General features: G+C 52.2%; 2 protein-coding genes and 1 long non-coding RNA gene across 6 annotated transcripts; all 3 read left to right on the top strand.

Annotated features, from left to right (window-relative positions):
• The first annotated feature begins 507 nt into the window (after positions 1-507).
• On the top strand, positions 508-3,828 carry LOC104573674 (uncharacterized). Its single transcript, XR_015913443.1, has 3 exons — positions 508-614; positions 719-865; positions 3,752-3,828. It is a non-coding gene; the product is annotated as an uncharacterized LOC104573674 (long non-coding RNA).
• Positions 3,829-4,112: 284 nt separating this feature from the next.
• Positions 4,113-22,114, top strand: PAX6 (paired box 6). 4 transcript variants are annotated; one of them, XM_088525883.1, is made up of 10 exons: positions 4,146-4,196; positions 6,330-6,460; positions 13,564-13,578; positions 14,252-14,417; positions 17,672-17,830; positions 18,667-18,749; positions 19,016-19,166; positions 19,289-19,404; positions 20,312-20,462; positions 21,013-22,114. In XM_088525883.1, the coding sequence occupies exons 1-10, from the start codon at positions 4,187-4,189 to the stop codon at positions 21,096-21,098; spliced, it is 1,068 nt and encodes a 355-aa protein (XP_088382009.1). In that variant the 5' UTR covers positions 4,146-4,186; the 3' UTR covers positions 21,099-22,114. The 4 variants fall into 4 exon arrangements, with proteins under 4 accessions (XP_088382010.1, XP_088382009.1, XP_088382008.1 ...); XM_088525882.1 differs by having other exon boundaries at positions 13,564-13,779; positions 19,307-19,404; XM_088525881.1 differs by having other exon boundaries at positions 13,564-13,779.
• On the top strand, positions 7,836-13,474 carry LOC148594531 (syncytin-A-like). The gene is made up of 3 exons (XM_088525690.1): positions 7,836-8,338; positions 12,309-12,998; positions 13,456-13,474. Exons 1-3 carry the CDS (start codon positions 7,836-7,838, stop codon positions 13,472-13,474), a joined length of 1,212 nt encoding a protein of 403 aa, XP_088381816.1.
• Positions 22,115-23,686: the final 1,572 nt, after the last annotated feature.

Below are 23,686 nucleotides of genomic sequence, written 5' to 3'. Positions count from 1 at the left end.
TCCGCGGCTCTCCGCGCGCTCGCTCTTTAGCTGCAAATTCACCTTCCCTCCTCCCCCCCAAAATCCCCCCCCCCGCCCAGGTCCGCACGGGTCCCCCCGGGTCCCCCGGCCCGGCTCGACCTGCGAACGCGCCGCTCCCCTTCGCGGGCCCGTGCGCGCTGTGCTGCGGGGCCCGGCCCGGAGCCGGGCCCGACCCGGAGCCCGTGCCGGTGCCCGAGCCGGAGCCGGTGCCGGTGCGCCCGAGCCGGAGCCGGTGCCGGTGCGGAGCCGGTGCCGGCGCATTCCTATTCAAACGGCTGGGCCAATTGAGCCGGGGCGGGCGGCGGGGCGGCCAATGGGCGGCGCGGAGGCGCTGCCGTGGCTTTGCATAAAGCAATATTTTGTGTGGGAGCGAGCGGAGCATTTGCATGTGCGGAGTGATTAGTGGGTTTGAAAAGCGAGCCCTGGCTCAGCCTCATTTCCCGCTCTGGTTAAGGCGCAGGGAGGAAGTGTTTTGCTGGAAGATGATGACAGAGGTCAGGCTTTGCTAATGGGCCAGTGAAGAGCAGTGGAGGCGAGGCAGAGACCAAGGCACACATACATTAATACACTTGAACCATCACCAATCAGCATAGGTGTGCTCTGTCTCTCTCTCCCCACTTCACTCACACACTCTTTTATCTCTCACTCTCCAGTCACTGACAGCCCATTTTATTGTCAATCTCTGTCTCCTTCCCAGGAATTCAAGATCACACAACCAGCAGCTTCAGTGGAGAAAAACTATTTTACTGGCAACTCTTTTTAAAGCACCATCATTTCAAATCAGTGCGCTCTTAAACTATTGACAGGAGCTTTGACAACAAGACAAGATGCCTCATAAAGGTGAGTCCGCTCATTTCTTCTCCTGCCTTCTTCCTCCTCGCATTTTAATATCTAGACAGGGCTCCGGGTCTCGCCCGCGCTCTCTCTCGTCTCCCCATTTGCATTCCGGAGAGCTTCCCAGGGAACTTCCCAGCCACGGAGCTCACTAAACTTTCTGCTCCCGCATCACCCTTGTCCCTGGAGAAGCATCTGCCTGGGAAGAGCAGCGAGCGGCGGCCGCGAGCCCCAGCGGCCCGGGGAGCGCCCGGCCGCGCCGCCGCCGCAGCGGGGCCGAGGGGAGCGCGGCCGGGCCCGGCCGGGCGCGGGGCCGCGGGCGGCAGCGCCTGGGCCCGGCCCGTGGGGCCGCCGCCTCGGCCGCCTCCGCGACGCTCCGCGGCCGCGCAGCGCCCGCGCCCGGCCCGCCGAGCCCCCGCTCCTGCCCGGCGCTCGCGCGCCGCGAAAGCGCCGCGCTGCTCCGCGGGCTTCTCGTCCTTTGAGGCGACGTGGTCTTTAAATATTTGCTCTTTCTTCCGAAATATGATCTCGTTTATTTCTCTCATAATCCCCCCTCGAAATACACGGGCCTGCAATCCACCCATACAGCCAAGCGTTTTATCTTCTTTTTATCATCATTATTATTTATTTTTAATAAGTTGCAAACTCTTTGCCGTTCAAAAAGAAAAATATTATTTTTTGTCTCCTCTGAAGCACAACAATAAACTTGATTCTTTCTCGCCTCGCAAGTGCAATTGGAAATGCTGGATTTGAATTTAACCTTGCATACTTTGTAAGGAGGCGTTGAATCAGCGCGCAGAGCGAGAGCAAAATTTCTAGAAAGTTTATAAACAAAGTTTCCTGCGTGATTAAATGAGCTTGGCAGCCGCTGCCTTAGAAAACGATAGCAACATCCTAGAAAATAAAAGTGTCTGCATCTTCTCCATCTTTAGGGACATAAAATAATAAAAGTGGCCCTTGACAATAAATGTTTATAGCCGGTGACCTTTCGCAACGCTTAATCGCCAAGCGTTTCGTTTTTATCTTTCTCCCATTTGTCCCAACAACGTAAAAGTTTGTCAGCTGAATTATGTTTTCACCGAGAGAGGGAAAAAAAAATTCCTGAAGCGATGAGATCAGCTCAGGATGGCGGGATTAAACCCGCCTCGGAGCCTGGGCCTGGCCCGCGCTGGCTCCGCGGGTCGCGCTACGCTGGCGTCGCCGGTGGCACCGGGGCCCCTCCTGCTGCCGGGGGGCACCTCTCGCGTCCCCCCAACCCCCCCGCTGGTTCTCCCAGCCACGGGTGCCTCAGGACACCCCGGCGGGCCCGGCTTGGCTCTCCCTCCCTCCCTTCCTCTCTCGTCTGTCCGCGGCGCTGCGCGGGGCGGATTTCGGTGCTGCCGGGCGCGGTGTTTTGTTCGGCTCCGTGGCGCTTTCCTCTCATTTAAACGCTCCCGTTGTGGTTCCGGAGGTGCGTGCGGCGGCTGGAAGTTGAACGGCGGGTTCCTGGATGGCTCCTTAACCCCCTAGGCCCCGCGCTGGGCGCTAAACACGGGGGCCAAGTCGGCGCGGAGCAGCGCGTTTCCCGTGCGCGGTGTGCGGTGCAAACGCGTGTGATAACGGGGGGCGGGGGGGGAAAGGCTCCGGCCTCCCTCGCGCGCAGCAGACGCGGCCACAGGGCCCTGCTAATCAGGTAGTTCTCCCAGGAGCGGTAAATATTTACCAGGACGCTGCGGGAAAGTGCTTGTTTGATGTTTATTTTTAATGGATTTCGGATTGCTAAAAACTGCTTAATAAATTACACCATGGCTAGTCCTGAATGGGGGAACATGCATCTTTGAATTCTCCCTCGTATGCGGGAAGAGTAAAATTAATATTCATTATAGGCGCATAAGAAAGACAACGAGTATTTTTAGACTAAAAAAGAGAGAGAGAGAGAGAAAATGAAGGCTGCGACTATTTCATTATTTTACCTCCTTTTTTTTTTCCCTTTTTTTTAGCAGCCCCCTTGAATGGGTTCTTTATTGTAATTGTCCCTCCCCAATTGAGCACCCCACCGAGCTGTTGTATCTTTTTACAACCCCTAACAACTCGCACCAGTAACACAATTACCGACAGATATTTATAAAGAGAAATTACTTTTCCATTTTCACCGGCGAGCGCTGCAAATAAATACACGGGGTGCATAAATAAATAAATAAGTGAAGGCCGCGGGGGGGAGAAGGTGGAGAGAGGAGGAGAGAGGGAGCAGGGGAAGGAAGGCGGGGGGGAGGAGGAAAAAAAAAAATAGAGGCGCTTGGGACTGTCCAGGCGCTGGGTCAAGGCAGGCGCTAATGAAGGGAGAAGGGGGCTGCTTCTGCGCTCTTTGTAAGTTGGAGGGTTGTTGGTCCGTTCAGTTGGGAAGCTGCGCGGGCGCTGGAGGAGCCGGGTCCCCGCGCTCGGGTTTGGGTAGAGGAGCAGAAAGGAGCCCATTGTTCCCTTTCTCTGCGCTTTGTTCCACACTTCTCACCCCCTCCTGTTCTTACTTTTTAAAGCACTGAGGCGAGGTAGACAGCGTGTGTCACAGTACAGTGAAAAAGGGGAAGATCTAAAGACCAAAAAAGAAGTTAATCACAATACGGCGAGTTCGCGGGAGAGAGGAAAAGAAAAAGTTGCCGGGGCCGCGGCAGGGAAAAAAATAAAAATAAATAAATAAAAAGAAAAACAAATGAAGGAAAAAAAGAAATATATTTTAAAAAAAAGGAAAAAAGAAAAAGAAAAAAAAACGGACCCCGAGCGCGCCGGGCCACTCCGCTCCGCGCAGCCTCCCAAGGAACGCGGAGCGTGGGCGAGTGGGGGGCAGGAGTGGCCCGCTCCGCTGCGCGCCCCTCCACGCCCCTCCGCCCCGCTCCTAACGCACTTTTCTGCTTTATCCTAGAGGGAAGACTCTAACTAGTGGCACGCAGATGTGCGAGGCCCCAAACTGCGTGCGAGGACTGCGCGCCCAGCACCCAGGCAAGTTGAGAGCCGCCGCTCCGAACTCGCTTTGTGATCGCTGCGCGCAAGGCACCGCTTGGGAGAAGGACGTTAGCGAGGGGCTTCTCGCACGCAATTACAACTAAAGCACTCGGAGCTCGGCCTCCATTATATATATATATATATATAATTATGTAGAGGTATATGTGTATATTTTTGCCCCCAAAGCTTTAGACTAACTGGCGAAGGTGCCTAAGGATAAGAGCGCAAGCCTTGCCCGAGCCCTTAGCCTACGCGCGGCGTGAGCGTGTGCGCTGCCTGCCCTGATTAACGCCTCTCTTGTCGCTCATAGAGCACTATAGGCGAGCCCCGTGGGATACCGCTCTCCCGGCCCAACATGCAGAACAGTAAGTGACTCCGCGCCCCTCCGCGGCCGCGCAGGGCAGGTGGGCACATGGCGGCTCCGCGGGGCCTGCGCGGGGCGGCCGCGCTGCGTGGGCGCTGCCGGGGCTGCCCTGGCCTCCGGGAGGGCAGGCGGGGCGGGGGAGGCTCGGGGGCATCTCACCTGGTTGAGGCCAGGGAGGAAAAAGCACCCGCCCCGGGCTGGGTCACTTGTGGCCTCTGGGCTTTACTGGCTGCCCGCCGCTGGTCTCCTTTTGGTGGCATTCGGGGTTTATTTTATATACATATATATATGTGTGTGTGTGTGTCTACATGCATATGCATGTAATTGCATTTTGGAGACCCTGGCACGGCGTGGCAGAGCGCAGCCCCGGGCGGGTGGCCGCGGAGCGAGTGCTTATATAACGCGTCAGCACAGCGACCCGCGGCCGCGCCTGAGGGGCCTGCGTGCAAATTTGGGTCGGGACGGGCGCAGGGGCCCGAGGTGCCACCCAGGCGGCTCGCGAGGTGCGGCCTTTCCGAGCGGGGCCCGGGCTGCCTGGCGGTGGGCGCGGATCTTCCGCGGGGACTCGCCTTATCGCGACACTCGCGGAACTCGCGGGCCCAGTGGCGGAGCTCAGGGCAGGTTGCGCGGCCTCTGCGCGGCCCGGACGGCGCAGCGCGGGTGCGGGGCTCCGCGGATGCCTTCACAGGGCGGAGATGCCATCCGGGTGCAGCCCTTATTTTGTTGCAAGGTCGCGGCGGGCTTTGTGCTAATAACTCCTGGGTGTATGTGGTGCAGGGCGTCCAAATTGACACCATATGTTTTCCTATTAGAGGACTCGCACCAGGACGCGAGGCGCATAATCACCGCCACTGGGCGAGAGCCGCGCCGCTCTCCAGGGAAATTATATCATGATTAAGGCTTAACCTTTTAAGTGAAACTTAGATTCTGCTTTCTTTACGCCGCCGAGTGGCCTCCGCCAAGGCGGAGGCTCGGGCACCCGGGGGATGGGTGGGGGGGCTCAGGTTGGAGTCCCTGCTGCGGGCGCGGGGCGTCCCGGCGCCGCGGGACGGGGCTCCCGCCGCCGCGGGGGCCTCCGCGCTGCCTCCGCGCAGGAGGAGGAGGAGGACGCGGAAACGCTGCCCGCGGTGCTGGGCCGCGGCGGCTGCGCGCTGTGGCACCGGGGCCGCCTGTCACTTTGAATCCATTGCGCGGGGCGCGCGCCCCCCTCGCCCGTGTCCGCGCAGAGCCCCCGGCTACCTCAAACCGCAGCCTCCCTCGGAGGGAAAGCGCGGAGAGCTCAGCGTAGCCTGAGTGATATCCAAATGCGGACAGAAAGGGTCGTTTTATCATGCTACTATTTGTCGTGACGATGCAATTTTCAAAAGCAGAGTACTGTCATAAAGTGACACGCCTGCCACAAGTGCTCCAACTGATCTTTTCAATTAGCCTTCCATGCATGATCCGGGGCGACTTCCGCCTATTTCCAGAAATTAAGCTCAAACTTGACGTGCAGCTAGTTTTATTTTAAAGACAAATGTCAGAGAGGCTCATCATATTTTCCCCCTCTTCTATATTTGGAGCTTATTTATTGCTAAGAAGCCTGGGCTCTTGGAGTCAATTTATCAGGAGGCTCCAAGGAGAGGAGAGCGGAGTGCGCGCGGCTGCGCTTCTCCAGGGAGGCAGCTCCAGGTTGGCGCTTGGCGTGCAGCCTCTTCGGGCGCTCGTGGCGAGGCGCGCTGCGCGGCTGCGGACCGACGGACAGGCCGCTTTATTTTTGGTTTTGTTTTGCTTTTTTTTTTTTCCTTGGTGTTTTTTTTTTGTTTGTTTGTTTGTTTTATTTTCGCTTTTATTTTTTACGCGAGCTACAGGCAAAGCGCGCAACGCAGCCGCGTCCACCGCAGAATACTGGGGGCTTTGGTTGGCGCTCTGGGGCGCTCCGCGGCTCTTGCCTTTTCCGCGGAGGGGAAGCGGCTTTCGGAGGACGCTCTGGGCGCGAGGCGGGCGCCGAGCCCGGGCGGGCGGAGCCGGCTCCGCGGCCGCGCGGCGCTGCGTGGGTGCTCGGAACGCCGGGCTGCGGCACGCGCGGCGGGGCGCGCAGGGGCGCGCAGCTCGCAGAGCAGGGTGCTATGGCGGGTCTCTTCGTCCCCGGCAGGTCACAGCGGCGTGAACCAGCTCGGCGGGGTGTTTGTCAACGGGCGGCCGCTGCCGGACTCCACGCGACAGAAAATCGTGGAACTCGCGCACAGCGGAGCGCGGCCCTGCGACATCTCCCGAATCCTGCAGGTGATCAGCGGCTGCGTCCCGCTCCGCGCCGCTCCGCGCGCCTCGGCGGAGGAGCCTCTGCCCGCGCCCCGCGCCCGTGCGGGCTCCGTCACCGGCCCCCCGCGCAGGGCAGCGCCCGGCTGCTCCTCCTGACCGCCGAGACGCCTGTCCCTGTGCGAGCCCTGCGATACCCGCCTGCTGTGCCCCTCCTCACTGCCGCCCCGTAATAACCTCCGCTCTCCTTGCAGTTAGTTCGCTGTAATAAACCGAATTAGACGACTCGCCATAACTCCCGTTTTTTTTTCCTCCCTTCTCCCGTTATTTCCTTATGATTTCGTGAGAGCTGTATACATGTGGCGCGGCTTCTTGCCTTTTTTTAATTGTTATTATTATTATTTTTTGAAATGCAGGAGAAAAAAAAAAGCCGCGCAGTTTTAACCTGGAATCTGTGTTTGCGGACACTAACAGGATTTGGCACAGCTTAGGGATACATCGTAAATGTAGATTTTTATAACCCCTCACTCACCCTGTTCCTCCCGAAAGTATTCGCTCTAAGAACATTGAGGACAATAGAGTCTAGACTGTCATAACTATTGCTCAGGTTTAAGGCATATTTTAACCTTAATACTAAACGAATTCCATTTTGACCAGATTTTTTTTTCTTCAAAATGTTTTTAAAGTATCACAGTTGTAGATAGTAGGGCCACAAATGTATTTTTTTCTTTAAGAAAAAAAAAGACTCGCTAAGTAAGTTCTCATACCATTTAAGGTATATTTTTGTGTTATAGACCCATGCAGATGCAAAAGTCCAAGTGCTGGATGTTGGGGCCTTAGCACTTTTACAGGAATACGAGGAGCTGAAGTGATGAGAACCGAGGAGCTGAAGTGATGAGAACCGAGGAGCTGAGGCGGTGAGAACCGGGAACTGAAGCGATGGGAACCAAGGCCACCCGGAGAAGATAACGCTCGTTAGCAACTTTTTAATGAACTAGGCCGGCCATAGCCAGATAAGCATCCGGGAGGACCAGCAATAGAGCATCGGAAAGGAATGTCAGCCAGCTGCAAGCTAGTTATGCATGGACACTATAGCTTAACCAATGAGAATGCTGTTGCTTAGCGCGTGTGTACGCTTACAGGCGATAGAATTGTATAAAGCTACACCGTAGAGAATAGTAAACGAATTGAACCTGCTTCACATTGAAGTGTCGTTCATTCCGTCTCGCGGGGTGGGCCTCGGCATCTGGTGACCCCGACGTGATACGACCGTGGGTAGAGTGGAGCCGAGAACGCGAGGGATCCTGCAGCCAGCAGAGAAGTAGCTGGGCGCCCGGGAGAGGCGGATCGTGGCCACGGCTGACCTAGTGAGTCAGGACTGACCTGGTGAGTCAGGGGCAGGATGGGGATTGCTGCATCAGCAACTAGGATGGGGATTGCTGCATCAGCAACGGAGCGTGCTACTGTGGAAAGTTTGTTAAAGCTCGCTCAAAAGACTGAGACTGTGATCTCAAAAGACGATTTAATTGACTTACTGCTGTTCTGTAAGCAGAAAAGACTCATGGAGGAAGCCTCTCAGGTATATAAACTCGAGCCCTGGGAGCGAGCAGGAAAGGAACTGTGGGATGGTGTGCAAGTAGGTTCAAAGGAAGCTCGGCGACTTGCGAAAATATATCATCCTGTGCGGCTAATGCTTGAACAATTGCACGGGGAGGCCCAAGTCGCTGCCGCTCTGCGGAAAGCAATCCGCGGAGGGAAAGGGGAGGAGACAGGACCACCGACGGGGGCTGAGGAAAGGGCCAGAGTGGCGAGAAAGTCGGCAGAAAGTTCAGGGAAGTTGGAGAATAGCGGCAGTGAGCGTAACGCAGCCGTGGATGCTGTGAAGCAGGCGCTGTTTTTAGTGCCGTCAGAACGAAAGACCCCATCATTTACGATGGTGAAGCAGGGATTGCGGGAGTCCTACGGAAATTTGGTGAATAGGCTCGTGCAATCCCTGGAGCAAGCTACTGATGAACAGACCCTCTGCAAGCTTTCGATCTGGTGCAGAGAGAATGGGTTCAAAGCTGAGCCCCACCTAGTATTCAAATCCGATGTGAAAGCCAAAAGCAAAGTGGCCATCGGAGCCACGGCAGCCTTTGCAAGCACTTCAGGACCGGGACCGCCACGCCACTGAAAACCGCTGGTGTTTGGAGATCCATCGCTAACCCCCCCGCCCGTGCCTGCCTCTGTGCCTGCACCTGCGGCGCCTGCACCGTCTGCCCCCGCATCCACCCGCCCCCCCCCACACCGTCGCACCTGAAGAATGGCCTGGCTGGGTCCGGGACTTGTTAGATTGCCTTGAAAAAAGGAGAAGGGGGGCCGGGGAAGAGAAGGCGAATGAGATCAAGGAAACTTATGTTGCTGAGGGCTTGACAACAGCCAAGGGGGAGGTGCAGAGGAATTTGATCTATCTTTAAAAGTGGGGGTTGAAGAACTGTAATGCTTTAAGTGAGGACAGAAACCGTTATTAGGGCTATTATTTCTATTTGCTATGTTCATCTCTATTATGTGTTGTATCCTTTGTATATTGCTGCTGACATGAGGTATGGTTGAAAGGTGGAAATTTGTATGATCCGTAGAGTCATAAAACTATTGTGCAAAATAGAATCCAAGACCCTGAGAAAGATGTTTGCCTGCCCAGGCTGAGCGATAAGGAGTGCGGAGGCGGCTGCTCAGCCAGGCTCAGAGCCGACCTCCTCCGAAAGCAGCTGAAGGCGGCTGCTCGACCGGGCTTGTAGCCAACTTAACTGCAAACATCCTCTAAACTAATTTGAAGGTCAAACACCCGAGAGGGAGGGAGATGAGAAAGGCAGGACCCTCAGACTGACGACTGGGACAATTTACTGACATGCGCACCTGCGCACCCAGGAGGGAAGATTATGTGACTGAAGGCGGAGTTTGTCCGCCCCCTGGTCTGCCTGCTGGCACGTACTGGCCCTACGTGGCAGGATGCACCGGGCATAAACAGACAGAGCAGAGAGAAAGGAGGGGTGAGACTCCTAACACTGAGACCCACGTTGTCTCTGCGGGGACGCCCGCCGAGTTAGGAGCCTATCGGCAACCCTCTAATCTGCCAACTCGAGAGAATGTTCAGTCTCAGTGACCTGCCGACAACCAGTGGAACTCACTAGCGGAGTGCACAGCTACGTGAGGTCGTGCCACTGGATGGAAATTGTGTTTGTGCTGTTTGTATCTGTGGTTTTTAGATCTTTATTGTGTAACATATATATCAGCAGAGAGGGCTGAATAATCACAACAAGTAAGTCCAGAATTTGAAAACGGTAAAGTCAGGAATAACTCAGACTATGGTGTTCCCCCCCCCACCTCCCCCGCCCACCCACCCCACCGGTGGAGGACTGTGAGCTGTACTCTGACTTGTATCCTTGGACAGAGAGGAAACCAAATTGAAGCTATGCAAACATAAATAGAAATGGAAACAGAGAACCTTTCAAAATTTTTCACCATACTATTGCATCCTGAGGACCATGACATAGTGGTTCAGTATCAAACAAGCCGTGATATAAGCAAGTGATATATTGCTCCAATTGGGAACAACACAATTGGGTCAGACACTATTGGCCAGTTTACATTTCCCTAAAAATAGGCTGTGCCATAATCGCAGCATAAAATATAAATCAGTAAGTGAAGACTTTGTGCCTCGTAATGATTGCCGTACTTCCCAAGATCTGTCTTAGATGGAAGGATTTTTTTTTTTTTGGATTTGGTCTTACAAATGCGATTATGGTTAAGTAAGCTAGCCTATCAAGTAGAAAAATTAGCTAATGCCACCGATACTAGTATACAGTTGCTCGATCGACAATTACAAGCCACATCAACAATGGCTCTTCAGAACTGGATGGCACTGGACTTGATGCTGTTATGCTAAAATGGACTTTGTGGCTACCTAAACCTCTCCAGTACCGACTGCAGCATTTATATCCCTAATGTTACACAGGACCTGGATATCCAATCAGAGAAGATGCGACAGGTGGCAAAAGACACCCATGAACTCTGAGAATCACTAGCTGGCTGGCGAAGGTGTTTAGTTGGTTTGGATTTGGTGTCACTGGTTGGATTCAGTTTGATAGAATATGTGGTGATGTTCATTGTGATGATAATTATCCTAAGTATAGCAATATCCTGTATAAAATCTACTATAATGAAAGCTATTAACGTAAAGATGATTCAGTTCACCGCTTATACCCCTTTACAGGTGGATGACCCAATTGATGTCCCAGGTACTAAGACTCTAATTTGAGACTAAATTTCAATATACAATGGTAACTGGAGTCACGGGGTGGATACAAAGTTTGTTATACTCAATTACTTACTATTGTAACTGCAATATTTTCTGTATATATATTCTTGTAGAACTAGACTCCCTTCCTTTTCTGTAACTTCCTCCGTCTAATGTACCAATGTGCAATCACTCGCCTACCTGCATCATGTTTAGGGCATGTAATATTAACACCTCAACAATTTCATGCGAAGCTTGAGTGACTATAGTCATGGGGTGGATAATGTGGAAGAAGTGTTTGTGGAAGAATTGTTTGAAAGCAGAAACTGGATGGGACCTTTGGACTTGATAACCTGGGGGAAAGGGTATGCTTGTGTTGTTGCAGATACTGGAACCAGATGGGTGCCAGCGAAATGGGTGAGACCTTGGCTGGAAGCAAACTCGCATACATCAGATGAAGCAGGCAAGCAGCTGGTGCAAGTGTGAGCCTGCAGAACAACATGGGAGGAAGAAATGTTACTGTTATTATTAGTTGTATATTGTGGCTTTTAGGAAGGTAGTGTTGCTTTTAATGCTATTATAGGAGCTGATACTGCTTTTAATGGATATTGTCATGCTTCTTAGGCATATTGTTAATTATACCCAAATTAAGAGTTCTTGCCTTTGTGGGACAGCAGATATAACCCATCAGACAGGTATCCCTTATGATTATTATTTGCTTTGAAAAAAGAGGGGGAGAAGGGTCCCTCTACGAATTAATCAGTAAAGCATCTATATCTTAAATTGGCTTAACCCCTCGAAATGATGATAGTATACCTATTTTCACCCCATTTTTCTAAAAACCCAGCTGATCTTTCAGGAAAGAAGGTGCAGGTAGAAGTTTTCTGGCCGCAGAAACAGATCTGGGAAGGTCCAGTCGAGTTAATTACGTGGGGACGGGGTTATGCTTGTGTACTTGCAGGAGATGGAGCGACCTGGGTACCAGCCAAGTGGGTACGACCGTGGTTGCGGAACAGACAGGAACACTCAATGGACCAGGATGTCAGAATGGACCAGGTTCAGCTGTTTGGTAATCATCTTGATAACAGTGACAGGAATAGTGCAGGGGAAATGGCAGACAGAAATTCAGCAGAGGGAGAACATTTGGGTCACCATAGCTAATCAGACAGGCCAAAGTGCCTTCTGTCTTAGCTTGGAACGTCCAGGAGACCCTTTTCGTACTTGTTTGATAGGAGTCCCTGTTTGGCAACCTCAAGAATTCAATGGGTACGTAGCTAATTTTGCTGTGCTTAATGATACTCTATTAAATACTATTATGTGCTCTTACCGATCAAAGCGAACGGCAGAACAGTTAGACGGGTGCTGGCAATGTGAAATCATTAAAAGTCTGAATGGCACTCTGACTTCCCCGCCGGAGGAATTAGACTTGTTGGGAAGTCTGAATGCCACAAATACCACCCGAAACGGTGGATGGGTTAGTTTTGAACTGCATAGCAAAGGTGCACTTGAAGAAAGTACATCGCAATGGGCAACAGTTAACTCGGGGCTGAAAATTAATGATGTTTATCTTCACACATATACCCAATGTAAATTAACGAGCTTCTCTGCAAAACGGCTACCACCAGGAGTGTTTTTAATATGCGGAGACCGGGCATGGAACGGAGTACCGTCCAGTCCACAAGGAGGTCCGTGTTATCTGGGGAGACTGAGTTTGTTTCACCCTAATATATCTCGAGTGATGACCTTTGTATCCAAAAGGAAGAAACGATCGATACATGAGTTAGATTGTACAAAAGTTGGGGATCCAAGATTTTGGTCAAGGGTCAAAACTATCTTCGTGTCCCTGCTTATCCCAGGGAGCACTGCCGCACGAGCAATGACTTCCTTGAAACAGCTAGCATGCTGGACAAGGAATGAATTAAATTTAACATCAGACATTTTAGATCAGCTATCGCAAGATGTAGCTAGTGTAAATCATGTAGTATTGCAGAATAGAGCCGCAGTAGATTTTCTGCTTTTAGCACATGGGCATGGGTGTGAGGATTTTGAAGGTATGTGTTGTTTAAACTTATCCGATCATTCAGAGTCTATCCATAAAAAGATTGCACTCTTGAAAGAAGGGCTGCACAAGTTGAAGGAAGAAAGTTGGGGATTAGAAGATTGGCTCAGATCGTTAGGCTTAGGACCATGGATTACAGAAATGTTGTACCACTTGTGCGTGATCGGGATGGTTATACTCGTGCTTGTGATTATGTTACCTTGCTTTTGCCAATGCTTGCAACGCTTGATGCATAATACCGCTAATTCTGTTTTTGAAAAAAGAGGGGGAAATGTTGGGGCCTTAGCACTTTTACAGGAATACGAGGAGCTGAAGTGATGAGAACCGAGGAGCTGAAGTGATGAGAACCGAGGAGCTGAGGCGGTGAGAACCGGGAACTGAAGCGATGGGAACCAAGGCCACCCGGAGAAGATAACGCTCGTTAGCAACTTTTTAATGAACTAGGCCGGCCATAGCCAGATAAGCATCCGGGAGGACCAGCAATAGAGCATCGGAAAGGAATGTCAGCCAGCTGCAAGCTAGTTATGCATGGACACTATAGCTTAACCAATGAGAATGCTGTTGCTTAGCGCGTGTGTACGCTTACAGGCGATAGAATTGTATAAAGCTACACCGTAGAGAATAGTAAACGAATTGAACCTGCTTCACATTGAAGTTCATTCCGTCTCGCGGGGTGGGCCTCGGCAGCTGGACAATCAAAACGTAAGCTTGTCATTGTTTAATGCATACTTAAACAATTTTATTTTTGTCTTGAAATTATTAATAATGTGATTTTCTGTCCACTTCCCTATCCAGGTGTCGAATGGATGTGTGAGTAAAATTTTGGGCAGGTATTACGAAACTGGCTCCATCAGACCCAGGGCAATCGGAGGTAGTAAACCGAGAGTAGCGACTCCAGAAGTTGTAAGCAAAATAGCGCAGTATAAACGAGAGTGCCCCTCCATCTTTGCGTGGGAGATTCGAGACAGATTACTGTCGGAGGGGGTCTGTACCAACGATAATATACCCAGCGTAAGTTCACGACAAACCCTTCCTCCGTGCCGTGCGCCATGCCCGGGTAGCTCTAGCTCTGCTCCTTTGTCCGGGGCGCGGATGAGCGAGGACAGCGGCCCCGCGCCGCTTGCATGGGGCAGGGACAGGCTCCTTTTCGGGTTTTATTTTCCGCGCAGAACCTCAGAAGTGCCTTTAAGGAGAACGATAATAATAATAATAAGAAGAAGTAATGCCGGGTCTCGGCTTGTGCCTGGCGCCTTAGTAATTCGAGTTAAAATCGGCCGCGTGCTTGCGCGGGGCTGCGCACTCCGCTTTGGGGCGGTTTGGGAAGTTTTGTTTCGTTTCGTTCGGGTTCGTTCGCTCGCTGAAGCGGCGGGCGCTGCTCGGCGGTCGGGGCGTTGCGCGGCGTCGCGCGGCGTTCGGCGGGCGTTGCGCGCGGGCGCTGTGCGCTGCGGCGCTACCATTGCGGTCCCTGTCGCTTACCTTCCAGGTGTCGTCGATTAACAGAGTCCTCCGCAACCTGGCTAGCGAAAAGCAACAGATGGGCGCCGATGGGATGTACGACAAGCTAAGGATGCTCAACGGGCAGACGGGCACCTGGGGCACCCGGCCAGGCTGGTACCCCGGCACATCGGTTCCCGGGCAGCCCGCGCAAGGTAAGCGCCGCCCCGCGCAAGCGGCGCCCGCTAACGCGCCCTTCGGCTCCTTTCCACCCCCCCCCACCCCCCCCGCCAAGTCGGCCCCGCGCCCCGCGGAGATGCGCGGAGAAGCCGTCGGTAACCGGAGCTCCTGCCGGGCGCCCTGCGCAGGGCTCTCCCGGCCCGGCGCTGCCTCCGGACCCTCCTCGATGGCCCCCGAGCAACTTTGTAAATATAGAAAACTGTTTATCCCGGAGATTAATAGGTATTTGTTGTAGGAATGACAAGGGGATAATATGCAGGATAATGGGATGTTACGTTACATCCTCAGGATGGTTAATGGCTTCTTTTTGAAAGCGGGCTGTGCCGGGGCACCGCGCTCCCTGGCGCTGGCCATTCCTTTAGAAGAGGTGTCCATATACAACAACCTGCTTTTTGTTTTCACTCCGCAAGGAAAAAAAACGGTAACAGTGTGCGGAATATCTGGTACAAAGGATGTTTCTGTCACACGCAAGAATTTGTTATGGGAACAATTCTGTCGCTATGTAATTGCTCATTAGAGATCGTTTTGTTTCTCATTAAGGCGACATGAATAAGCGTCTAGTTGAAGGAGACAGCTGTAGAAATGTTCCACAGGAGACCCCTGGACACGATACGGCACCGCTTGCCAATTAGACATGTCAGTTTTAAGAGAAGAAAACAATCTATGAAGGACACTGCAAAGATGGAGCGGAGCGCTCGCTCCCCCCGCTTTTTTGTCCCGTCTTTCCCCCCACCCCGTCTTGGAGCCGGGACGGCCCCAAACGGGAGTCGCTCCGACGCTACCTGCGCGGCCGCGGCTCCCTCTGCGGCTCCGCGGCCCTCGGGGCCCTGCGCGCGGAGATGCGCGGGGCGCGCAGCGGGGCCGGGCGCGCCCCCGACGGCCGCGGCTCGCGGCCCGCGGGGCTGAGCGCACTTTGCGCGGCCCGGGGCCGGAGGGGCAGCGCGGGTAACGCGGCGCGGGTAACACGGGGGCTGCGCGGGGAGGAGAGAGACGCGGGGGAGGCACTGAAAGCATCCGCCTCGCCCGCTTAAAATTAATAAAATGGATTTCCTCTGGAATATTCATGCTGCCGCTAATGTTTTTTCCTTGCAGGGGGATGTTGCTGGATTTTAAGAGTCCATTACTCAAAAAGCATAAGGCGAGGTTAGGTCTCAGAGGGGTACAAATATGGTCTCAATCTGATAAACGCCATGCAGCAGAGACTAAAATAATGGATACATGAGGGCTGACAGAACAAAAAGAGACATCTCTATCCAGGAGAAATTCTCCAGTGATTTAGTGGTTTTAGGGATCACCGAGACACTGTTTCTTATCTTTTTTCTCCCCTCCCTCTCCCTCTTATAGGACTAAAGCCTTCTATAGGATTTAGACACTTTCTCTTTCAACAGATGCTGCAATGTTTTGATCCCCGCTCTATAGCTGAGAGGTGCCGCGATGGCTTCGCTATCTTTTTTTTTGCTTGTTTTCCGCCTCACTGATTAAGACACTAAGAAACTAAGGAATGATTTTATTTCCCAGCGTCTTTTTTTTTTCCAGGAAACAAATCCCATACCCAGCGTCAGATGGTCTAGCTATGGGATAATAGGGAGGGACATTGGCGGATTAGGTCTGCAAGGTGGAACGGCCGCTATTGAGGCCGCTCCTTTTTTTTTTTTTTTTTTTTTTTTTTTTAGCGCTCCCGTCTAAGAGGAGATATCTTAATTCTCCGACGGGGCGGCCTTTTTAGGCGAGCGCTGGGAAGCCTCGGCGCTCGCAAACCGGTGCTGCTGTCGGAGCAGGCGGAAAAGCCGCGGGCTTGGGGGTGCTGCGCGGGCGCTGCCCCCCGCGCATCCCCCGCGCGCGCAGAGCGGCCGCGGGGCCCTTTTGTGCGCGGCCCCCGGCGCTGCCGCGGGCGCCGCGCGGCGCCCCCCGGCACGGCCGCTTTGTGTCCCCGCTGAAAAGCGGCCCCCGCCTATTGAAGCCCCGGTGGCCGCCTCAATAGCTGCGCGGGCGCCCATATGCTCCGCGCCGCCGCCTCGCCCGCCGCTCTAAATGGGCGAGAGCGTCGGCGTTTTGAAACATTTCAAAGTGCTTGAAAGGCTCCTCGCCGGCGCTGTCACAATCCGCGCCGCGCTTTGAAGCGCGGGGCTTTTGTCCGCCCCTCGCAGCGCGCCGGAGCTCGTTTCCCACACGATTTAACGGGTGCCACGGCAGCGCCGCCATTTATTGACTTATTTTTTATTTTTTTTTTTGCGCGCAACTTGGACGGCGGATGAGCAGAAGCGCCGAGCGCGCAGCGCAACTTTCCCCCACCCCGCGCAACGCGAGAAACGGCGTTAAAAGCGGCGCAAGCGGCGCCGTGAGGGCCGCGCCGCGTCGAGGCCGCCCGTGCCAAGGCGCTCAGCTGCCGAGCGGCGCGTTGAGCGGCACTTGGTGAACTCGCAACTACTCCCTTTTTTTTGAAAAAAAATTACACGTTAAAAAAAATTTAAAAGAAATCTTACTTTTCTCTGGTGCAACACATTACAAAGAATGGACAGTCCTTTTATCTAAATATAAAATTCCATTTTCAGCAATTATAGCCTGTTCTTGGTGATGATATAATTACAGCTGTGCTCAGTAATAGGTGTCAAGGCAATGCACACTCATACAATAGTTGAATAAAACTGCAGAACAATGCAGGCACTTCTAAATTCACAACCTTTAAAATGAAATTGACTGTGCAGAATTCAAATAAAAACTGGATAAATATTTTTTTTAAAAGATTACAAGCTTGGTTTGGTTTCTTAATAGCATTTTCTGCAAACCTATCAACATCTAATTGATTAGATAGGAATTACTGATTATAGATAATCTGAAATAGTGAACGTCGCTATTTTAAACGTAGCAATAGGTAAATAAATTCAGCAGCCAGAGGAGACTGCCGTGGCACTTCTTTAGTAACGAACCAGCTAAAGAAGCACTCTGAGTGGAAGTTATTTTGTTGCTGGTTTTATTTTAGAGGGTAAATAAAGTGAAATTAAGACCATACGACTGTAAGTCCTCATCTCTAAGGTCCACGATAACACTAGAAAACGAAACGTTTCTGTGTTACTCGTGTGAGCGGTGAGATTCTGCCTTGCTAAGCAAGACCTTAGAGGGAAGGGCGTGAGGAAACGTGGCTGGACTTGTTTCCAGCTGCATTATGTCTTTGCTGGGAGCCTTAACACACGGGTACCTGCGATTCAGTTTCCTGCTCTCATTGCTGCAGATGGCTGCCCGCAACAGGAGGGAGGAGGGGAAAACACTAACTCCATCAGCTCTAATGGAGAGGACTCAGACGAGGCCCAAATGAGACTTCAGCTGAAAAGGAAGCTGCAGAGAAATAGGACATCCTTTACCCAAGAGCAAATCGAAGCCCTTGAGAAAGGTGAGTGACATTTCCATAGGGCTAAAGTCAGAGGGAAAAGCAGAATGTGCTATTTTAAGAGCAGAACAGAAGCATTCGTGAGCTATACACACATATATAAAAACTGGTAAATATTCTTATATATGTGTATATATTTTAAGTCTGTGGCTCCTGCTATTCTATCTTATGCTCACGCTTCATACTCTTGTTGATGTCTGCAGCCTGTGCTGAAAAGCTGCAGAAAGATTTTGAAGGGGAGTGCATTTAGGACATATTGGCTTGAAACATGTAATACGACGTGCAGTAACATAACGATAAAAGGAGCGTCGCACCCCTCCCGATGCCTCTCCCTCGCCCCTCTCCTGCCCCGGGCCGGGGACAAGCGGGAGCTCAGGGCTGGCAGTGCCCGTGGCCCTGCTCGGGCAGCCGCTCGCTGTGCCGGTCCCGTGGCTGCGGCTGCAGGGCCGGCCCCAGATGCCCTTTTCCTGGGCTGGGCTCAGAGGCACCTCGGGGCTAGGACAGTTCTTTGGCCCCATCCTCTGCTCTTAACCCTTTAAATGCCATTTCACTTGGGGGTGGCAGCATCACAGCGGCATCAGGGACCCCCGAAGTGAAGGGAAACCCAACTATCCCATCTACGAGACGCTAGCACGGGGCCCGAGCCTGCAAATCCTCTTGGCCACAGTCCCCAGGAGGCACCGTCTCTAACGCACGCATGGGGAAGGTTCAGCTCCTGCTCTTGCAGCAATGTCTCTTCCCAGAACGGGGAGCATAGGTAGCGTAAGAACAATCATCACGACTTTCCAGGCAGCCGTTTTAATTCTTCTTAATGAATACAATAATATTTCCCTTGGCAGAATTTGAGCGAACCCACTATCCCGATGTATTTGCAAGAGAGAGACTAGCTGCTAAAATAGACCTGCCTGAAGCAAGAATACAGGTACCAAAGCTGCCATGTAATTATTGCTACTATAATTTTACTATTACTATTATAATGTTTTTATTACTGGCTTTTCAAAGCGTGGGGACACTGCTATTCACGGTGGGGTGTTTGTCCGCTGCGCTCTCGCAGCGCGTAAGAGCAGATGTTGTTTGGCTTCGCTGAGTGGCGAGAGAGCTTCGCCCCAGCTCTGCCTGGGGGCGCGGGGGGCACGCGCCTCTGGCCCCGGCTCTGTTGCTCACGTCTCTCAAACCCTGTGTTTCCAGGTGTGGTTTTCTAACAGACGGGCCAAGTGGCGAAGGGAAGAGAAGCTGAGGAACCAGCGGAGACAAGCGAGCAACACTCCCAGTCACATTCCCATCAGCAGTAGTTTCAGCACGAGCGTTTACCAACCTATTCCGCAACCAACCACCCCCGGTAATACGGCAGAGCCGCCACTGTTCGTTCATCCCCCGGGGAAAAACAGACCCCGAGCCTCTCTTGTTGTTTCTAATTGCGGTCGAACTAATGCGCTCATCTATCTGTCTATTCTATTATAGTTTCCTCTTTCACATCAGGTTCCATGTTGGGCAGAACGGACACGGCGCTCACGAACACGTACAGTGCCCTGCCGCCCATGCCTAGCTTCACCATGGCTAACAACCTGCCTATGCAAGTAAGTGACATGCTAGCAGGACATGGGGACGGCTGTTCCGACGTCCCGGGTGCAGGAGAGCAGAGCTGCCCCCTTCCAGGCAGTGAAGAGGCGCGAGGGGAAGGGTGGCACTAGGTCCTGGCGCTCGGACAAGTCCTTTCCCAGCACTTTTAAAAGGAGAAGGCCCTCAAAATTAAAAGGCGGCTAATTCGGCATGAAAACACCTTTTCCAGAAAATTACAGTTAACCTATGGAACTCACTGTTGCAGTGTTGTTGAAATCGCAGCCCTAATAAAACGCTGGAAGGATTAGATCTTTTCTGCATAGGTAATGTGGCGGAGGCACATTAGGAACACCTGAGAAAGGGAAGGATGTGATTAGCATCAGTGGTTATGCTAGCTAAGCCAGAATTGCAAGAGCTGTCAATCCTCATGCCTGAAAGCATTAGCTGATCACCAGCTGGGTTAGGAAGAAATCTATTCCTTTGGGGTCTGTTTCTATAGACCTTTCAGATGCAAAATTCCTCCTTTTTTAATGGTGGGGTTGGCCTAGGAAGGTGCTGGCCAATTACGGGAGTTTTGCAGCTTTGTCTGCGGCGCAGCATTGACCACTGCTGGAGCCAGGCGAGCAGATTAGAGCCAGGGTGACTCCGGCGCCGCGGCAATTACGATGTTACTAATTGCTGAACCAAAATGAACCAAATAAAGTTAGAGTCTCTGGAGCGCGTGGGGAGCAATGACGTCGGCCAAGTTGCTCTGTGGCGATACGCAAGGCCGGGGCACCGGGCGCCCGGTGCTGACACACGTGAACGGAGGCTCCCGGGCAGCTTCCCGCTCCTCGGGCCGGTACCGAGTGGCGCCCGGGCCGGGCCGCGAGTCCCCATGCGCGGGGGCCACCGCCTGACGCCCTCTCTGCTTCGCTCCCGCAGCCCCCCGTGCCCAGCCAGACCTCCTCCTACTCCTGCATGCTGCCCACCAGCCCGTCGGTGAACGGCCGCAGCTATGACACCTACACCCCGCCGCACATGCAGACACACATGAACAGCCAGCCCATGGGCACCTCTGGCACCACTTCCACAGGTGAGTGCTCGAGCGCAGCGGAGCCGCCGGCGCCCGCGAGCGCGAGTGGCTGTGGAAGAGCAGGGTGCCCTCGTGTTTGCGGGACCTGCGTCCAGCAGCTGCTTTTTGTTAAAGGTTTGAAGTTACCAACAAGGCAGCAAGCCTGCAGAAATGTGAATCTATGCTTAATGAGGCAAAATAGGGCAAAAGAAAAAAGAAAAAAAAAGAAAAAGGGCAAGTGTGAGTGCACACAGGGGCAAGCTAAACTCATTAAAAACAAAAAAAACCCCAGAAATGTCTGGTGCATTTCGGGCTGAATTCCAAACTGATATAAAAGAGCTGAGGCTCTGTCATTTTTCTCAAAGCAGAGCAGTTTATTTATAACAACAAATCAGTTAGATGTGCACAGATTTAAAAAAAAATATGCCCCCCCAACCCCGGATCCTGCAGGCTGGTAGGTGGCGGCATGCAGCACTTACCCACATACATTGAGCAAAAGCCCAATGCACAAATTGTGCTATGTACAGGAAAAAAAAAATCTAAAATATCCATTTTCCCACTCAATTTTCAGGTCTCATTTCCCCTGGAGTGTCAGTTCCAGTTCAAGTTCCTGGCAGTGAACCTGATATGTCTCAATACTGGCCAAGATTACAGTAAAACATGTGTTAATTCCGTAAATGACTATATGGACAACAGTTGGATGTTCAGCAGTATTTTATAAAGGAAGAATGGCTCTCAGAGTACTCCTGTACTGCAACTGTGCCGTATGCTGTAACACATGGAAAAGACTTTAACATGGACCTTTGTACACTGAAGGCATTATATCAGTTGGAACAAATCTTCATTTTGGTATCCAAACTTTTATTCATTTTGGTGTATTATTTGTAAATGGGCATTTGTATGTTATAATGAAAAAAAAAAAGAACAATGTAGACTGGATGGATGTTTGATCTGTGTTGGTCATGAAGTTGTTTAAAAAAAAAAAAAGGAAAAAAAAAAAAAGAAGCCATGATCAACAAGCTTTGCCACGAATTTAAGAGTTTTATCAAGATATATCGAATACTTCTACCAATCTGTTCATAGATTTTTGGATTGATGTTCCAAGTTCGTATCATTCCATTGCATATAATTAAACCTGGAACAGTACGCACTAGATTTATGTAAGAAAAATATCTGTTGGTATTTCCAAAGGTTGTTAACGGACGAAGCTATGTGCAAACAAGGGTTAAGAGAGAACTTCGACGAAGAAAAGAGTTTGATAGATAAAAGGTAGATTGTGTCTTCGATATAATCCAATTTGTTTTATGTCGAAATGTAAGTATTTGTCTTCCCTAGAAATCTCCCAGAATGATTTCTATAATAAAGTTAATTTCATTTATATTTGACAAGAATATTCTATAGATGTTTTATACACATTTTCATGCATCATACGTTTCTTTTTTGGTCGGCAAAAGTTAATTGTTCTTAGATATAGTTGTACTACTGTTCACGGTCCAATCATTTTTGTGCATCTAGAATTCATTCCTAATCAATTAAAAGTGCTTGCAAGAGTTTTAAACTTAAGTGTTTTGAAGTTGTTCACAACTACATATCAAAATTAACCATTGTTGATTGTAAAAACCATGCCAAAGCCTTTGTATTTCCTTTATTATACTATTTTCTTTTTAACCTTATAGTGTGGTGTTGCAACTTTTGTTACTGTGCTAGGTTAACCTCGCTGAGCTTTATTTTGGGCTTGTGAGCAGAGGCTTTTCGGAACACGTTTTTGTGAGCGCTGTCGGTTCAGGCTCGCGCACTGGGAGCTTTGGTTAGACCCGTGCGCTGGGGCCGTTCAGCGCAGCCGGTTTTGGGGCGATTCCGCCAGGCAGCGGGATGCAGACGTGGAGATGCGGAGCCTGGGTGTGCGTGCGTGTGCCTGCAGCATTGCCGCATGAAGCACATCCAGCAGCACACGCGTGCACATGTAGGCCGGCATTCCTTGCTGTAAAACAGCGTTTTTGCCAGGGCGCTGGAACGCGAAGCAGCCGTGTTGTTCCCAGGCTCTGGGGGAGCGCGCGCCATCCCTCCTGCTTGCCACCCAGCCCCATCCCGGCGTAATTTTCCATTGAACTTGTAACCCGGTTCATGCGCCGTCGCGGGGCCGCTAGCGCGGGCGCCCCGCGGTAATGAGAGGAGACAAATCGCCAGGCAGCAACGAAGCGGCGCCGAGCAGCGGCCCAAAGCGCCAGGCCCTGAGCGGCCGCAGCCGGAGCTGAGCGGAGCCGGGGGAGGCAGCGCGCGGGCGGCCGCGATGTTATCGAGGCTGCCGCCCTGCGAACCGCAGATAGCGGCGCTGTAAAGCCCGGGCCGCAGCCGCTGGGGCAGCCCCGGCGCTGCCGACAGGCCGAGGCGCACGTAGCGCCAAGGCCGCTGGCGATGGAGCGGCCGCCCTCCGCGCCCCGCGCCACAGCTCGTAAAACAGAGCCCTGGAGCCAGCAAAACCAGGAAAAAAGCGAGTGTTTTTTTTTTTTTTTAAATCTTTCTTTTTAACTGATATCACTCTCTTGCGAGTATATTCATTACAGCACCATTAAATAGTTTTAATTACCTGGAAGCCATCAATTTGGAAATGTTAATTACAATGGGAGTTTTTAAAAATTTATATATATTTTTATCAGATGGGCACACATGCATTATATATTTATAAGATATGGCTGCATCACATTAAGCACTGCAATAGGCAAGCCCCCCTTGCCCAGCTGAATTGATTCTGAGGATAATTAATTATAGGTACAAATGCGGCGTTCATATAGCCACTTAGTGTATTTATATCTATGAATGTAGTTGGTTATCTCCTTGCCGATTCCTGCTTCACCGCGGCCGGCAGGGAGCCTCGCGGCCGGCCTCCCTCGGGAGCTGCGGGCCCGGACAGCAGCGCGGAGCCGGCCTTCCCGGCTGCCCGCGGGGCCTTTCGGAAGCGGATGTTAGGGCGAGCAGGGCCTGTCATGTTGCACCTCCGTGGCCTTTGGAGGAGGCCGCGCGTGGGGCCGAGCGCAAGCTGCGGCCCGCGGCACCGCTTGGCAGCAGGAGACCTTTCTGCCTCGCTGCCTTGGAGGCAGCCGGGAAAATCCCCGTCTGCTCGTGCCCAGGGGTGCCGGGAGGACGTCGGGGCCCTGGAGCAGCGCGGGAGCCGCTGGGCGCATGGGGAGGCTGCGGCTGGAAGCAGTGGCAGCGCACGAGTGTCTCCCGCTGCTCCGAGCAGCCTC

Source organism: Tinamus guttatus, unplaced genomic scaffold (genome assembly GCF_059628265.1).
Source record: "Tinamus guttatus ecotype Peru unplaced genomic scaffold, ASM5962826v1 Tinamus_guttatus_pri_ptg000240l, whole genome shotgun sequence".
Lineage (NCBI taxonomy): Eukaryota > Metazoa > Chordata > Aves > Tinamiformes > Tinamidae > Tinamus > Tinamus guttatus.
Note: the sequence above shows the minus strand (reverse complement) of the source record. Positions and strands in the feature narration are given on the sequence as shown.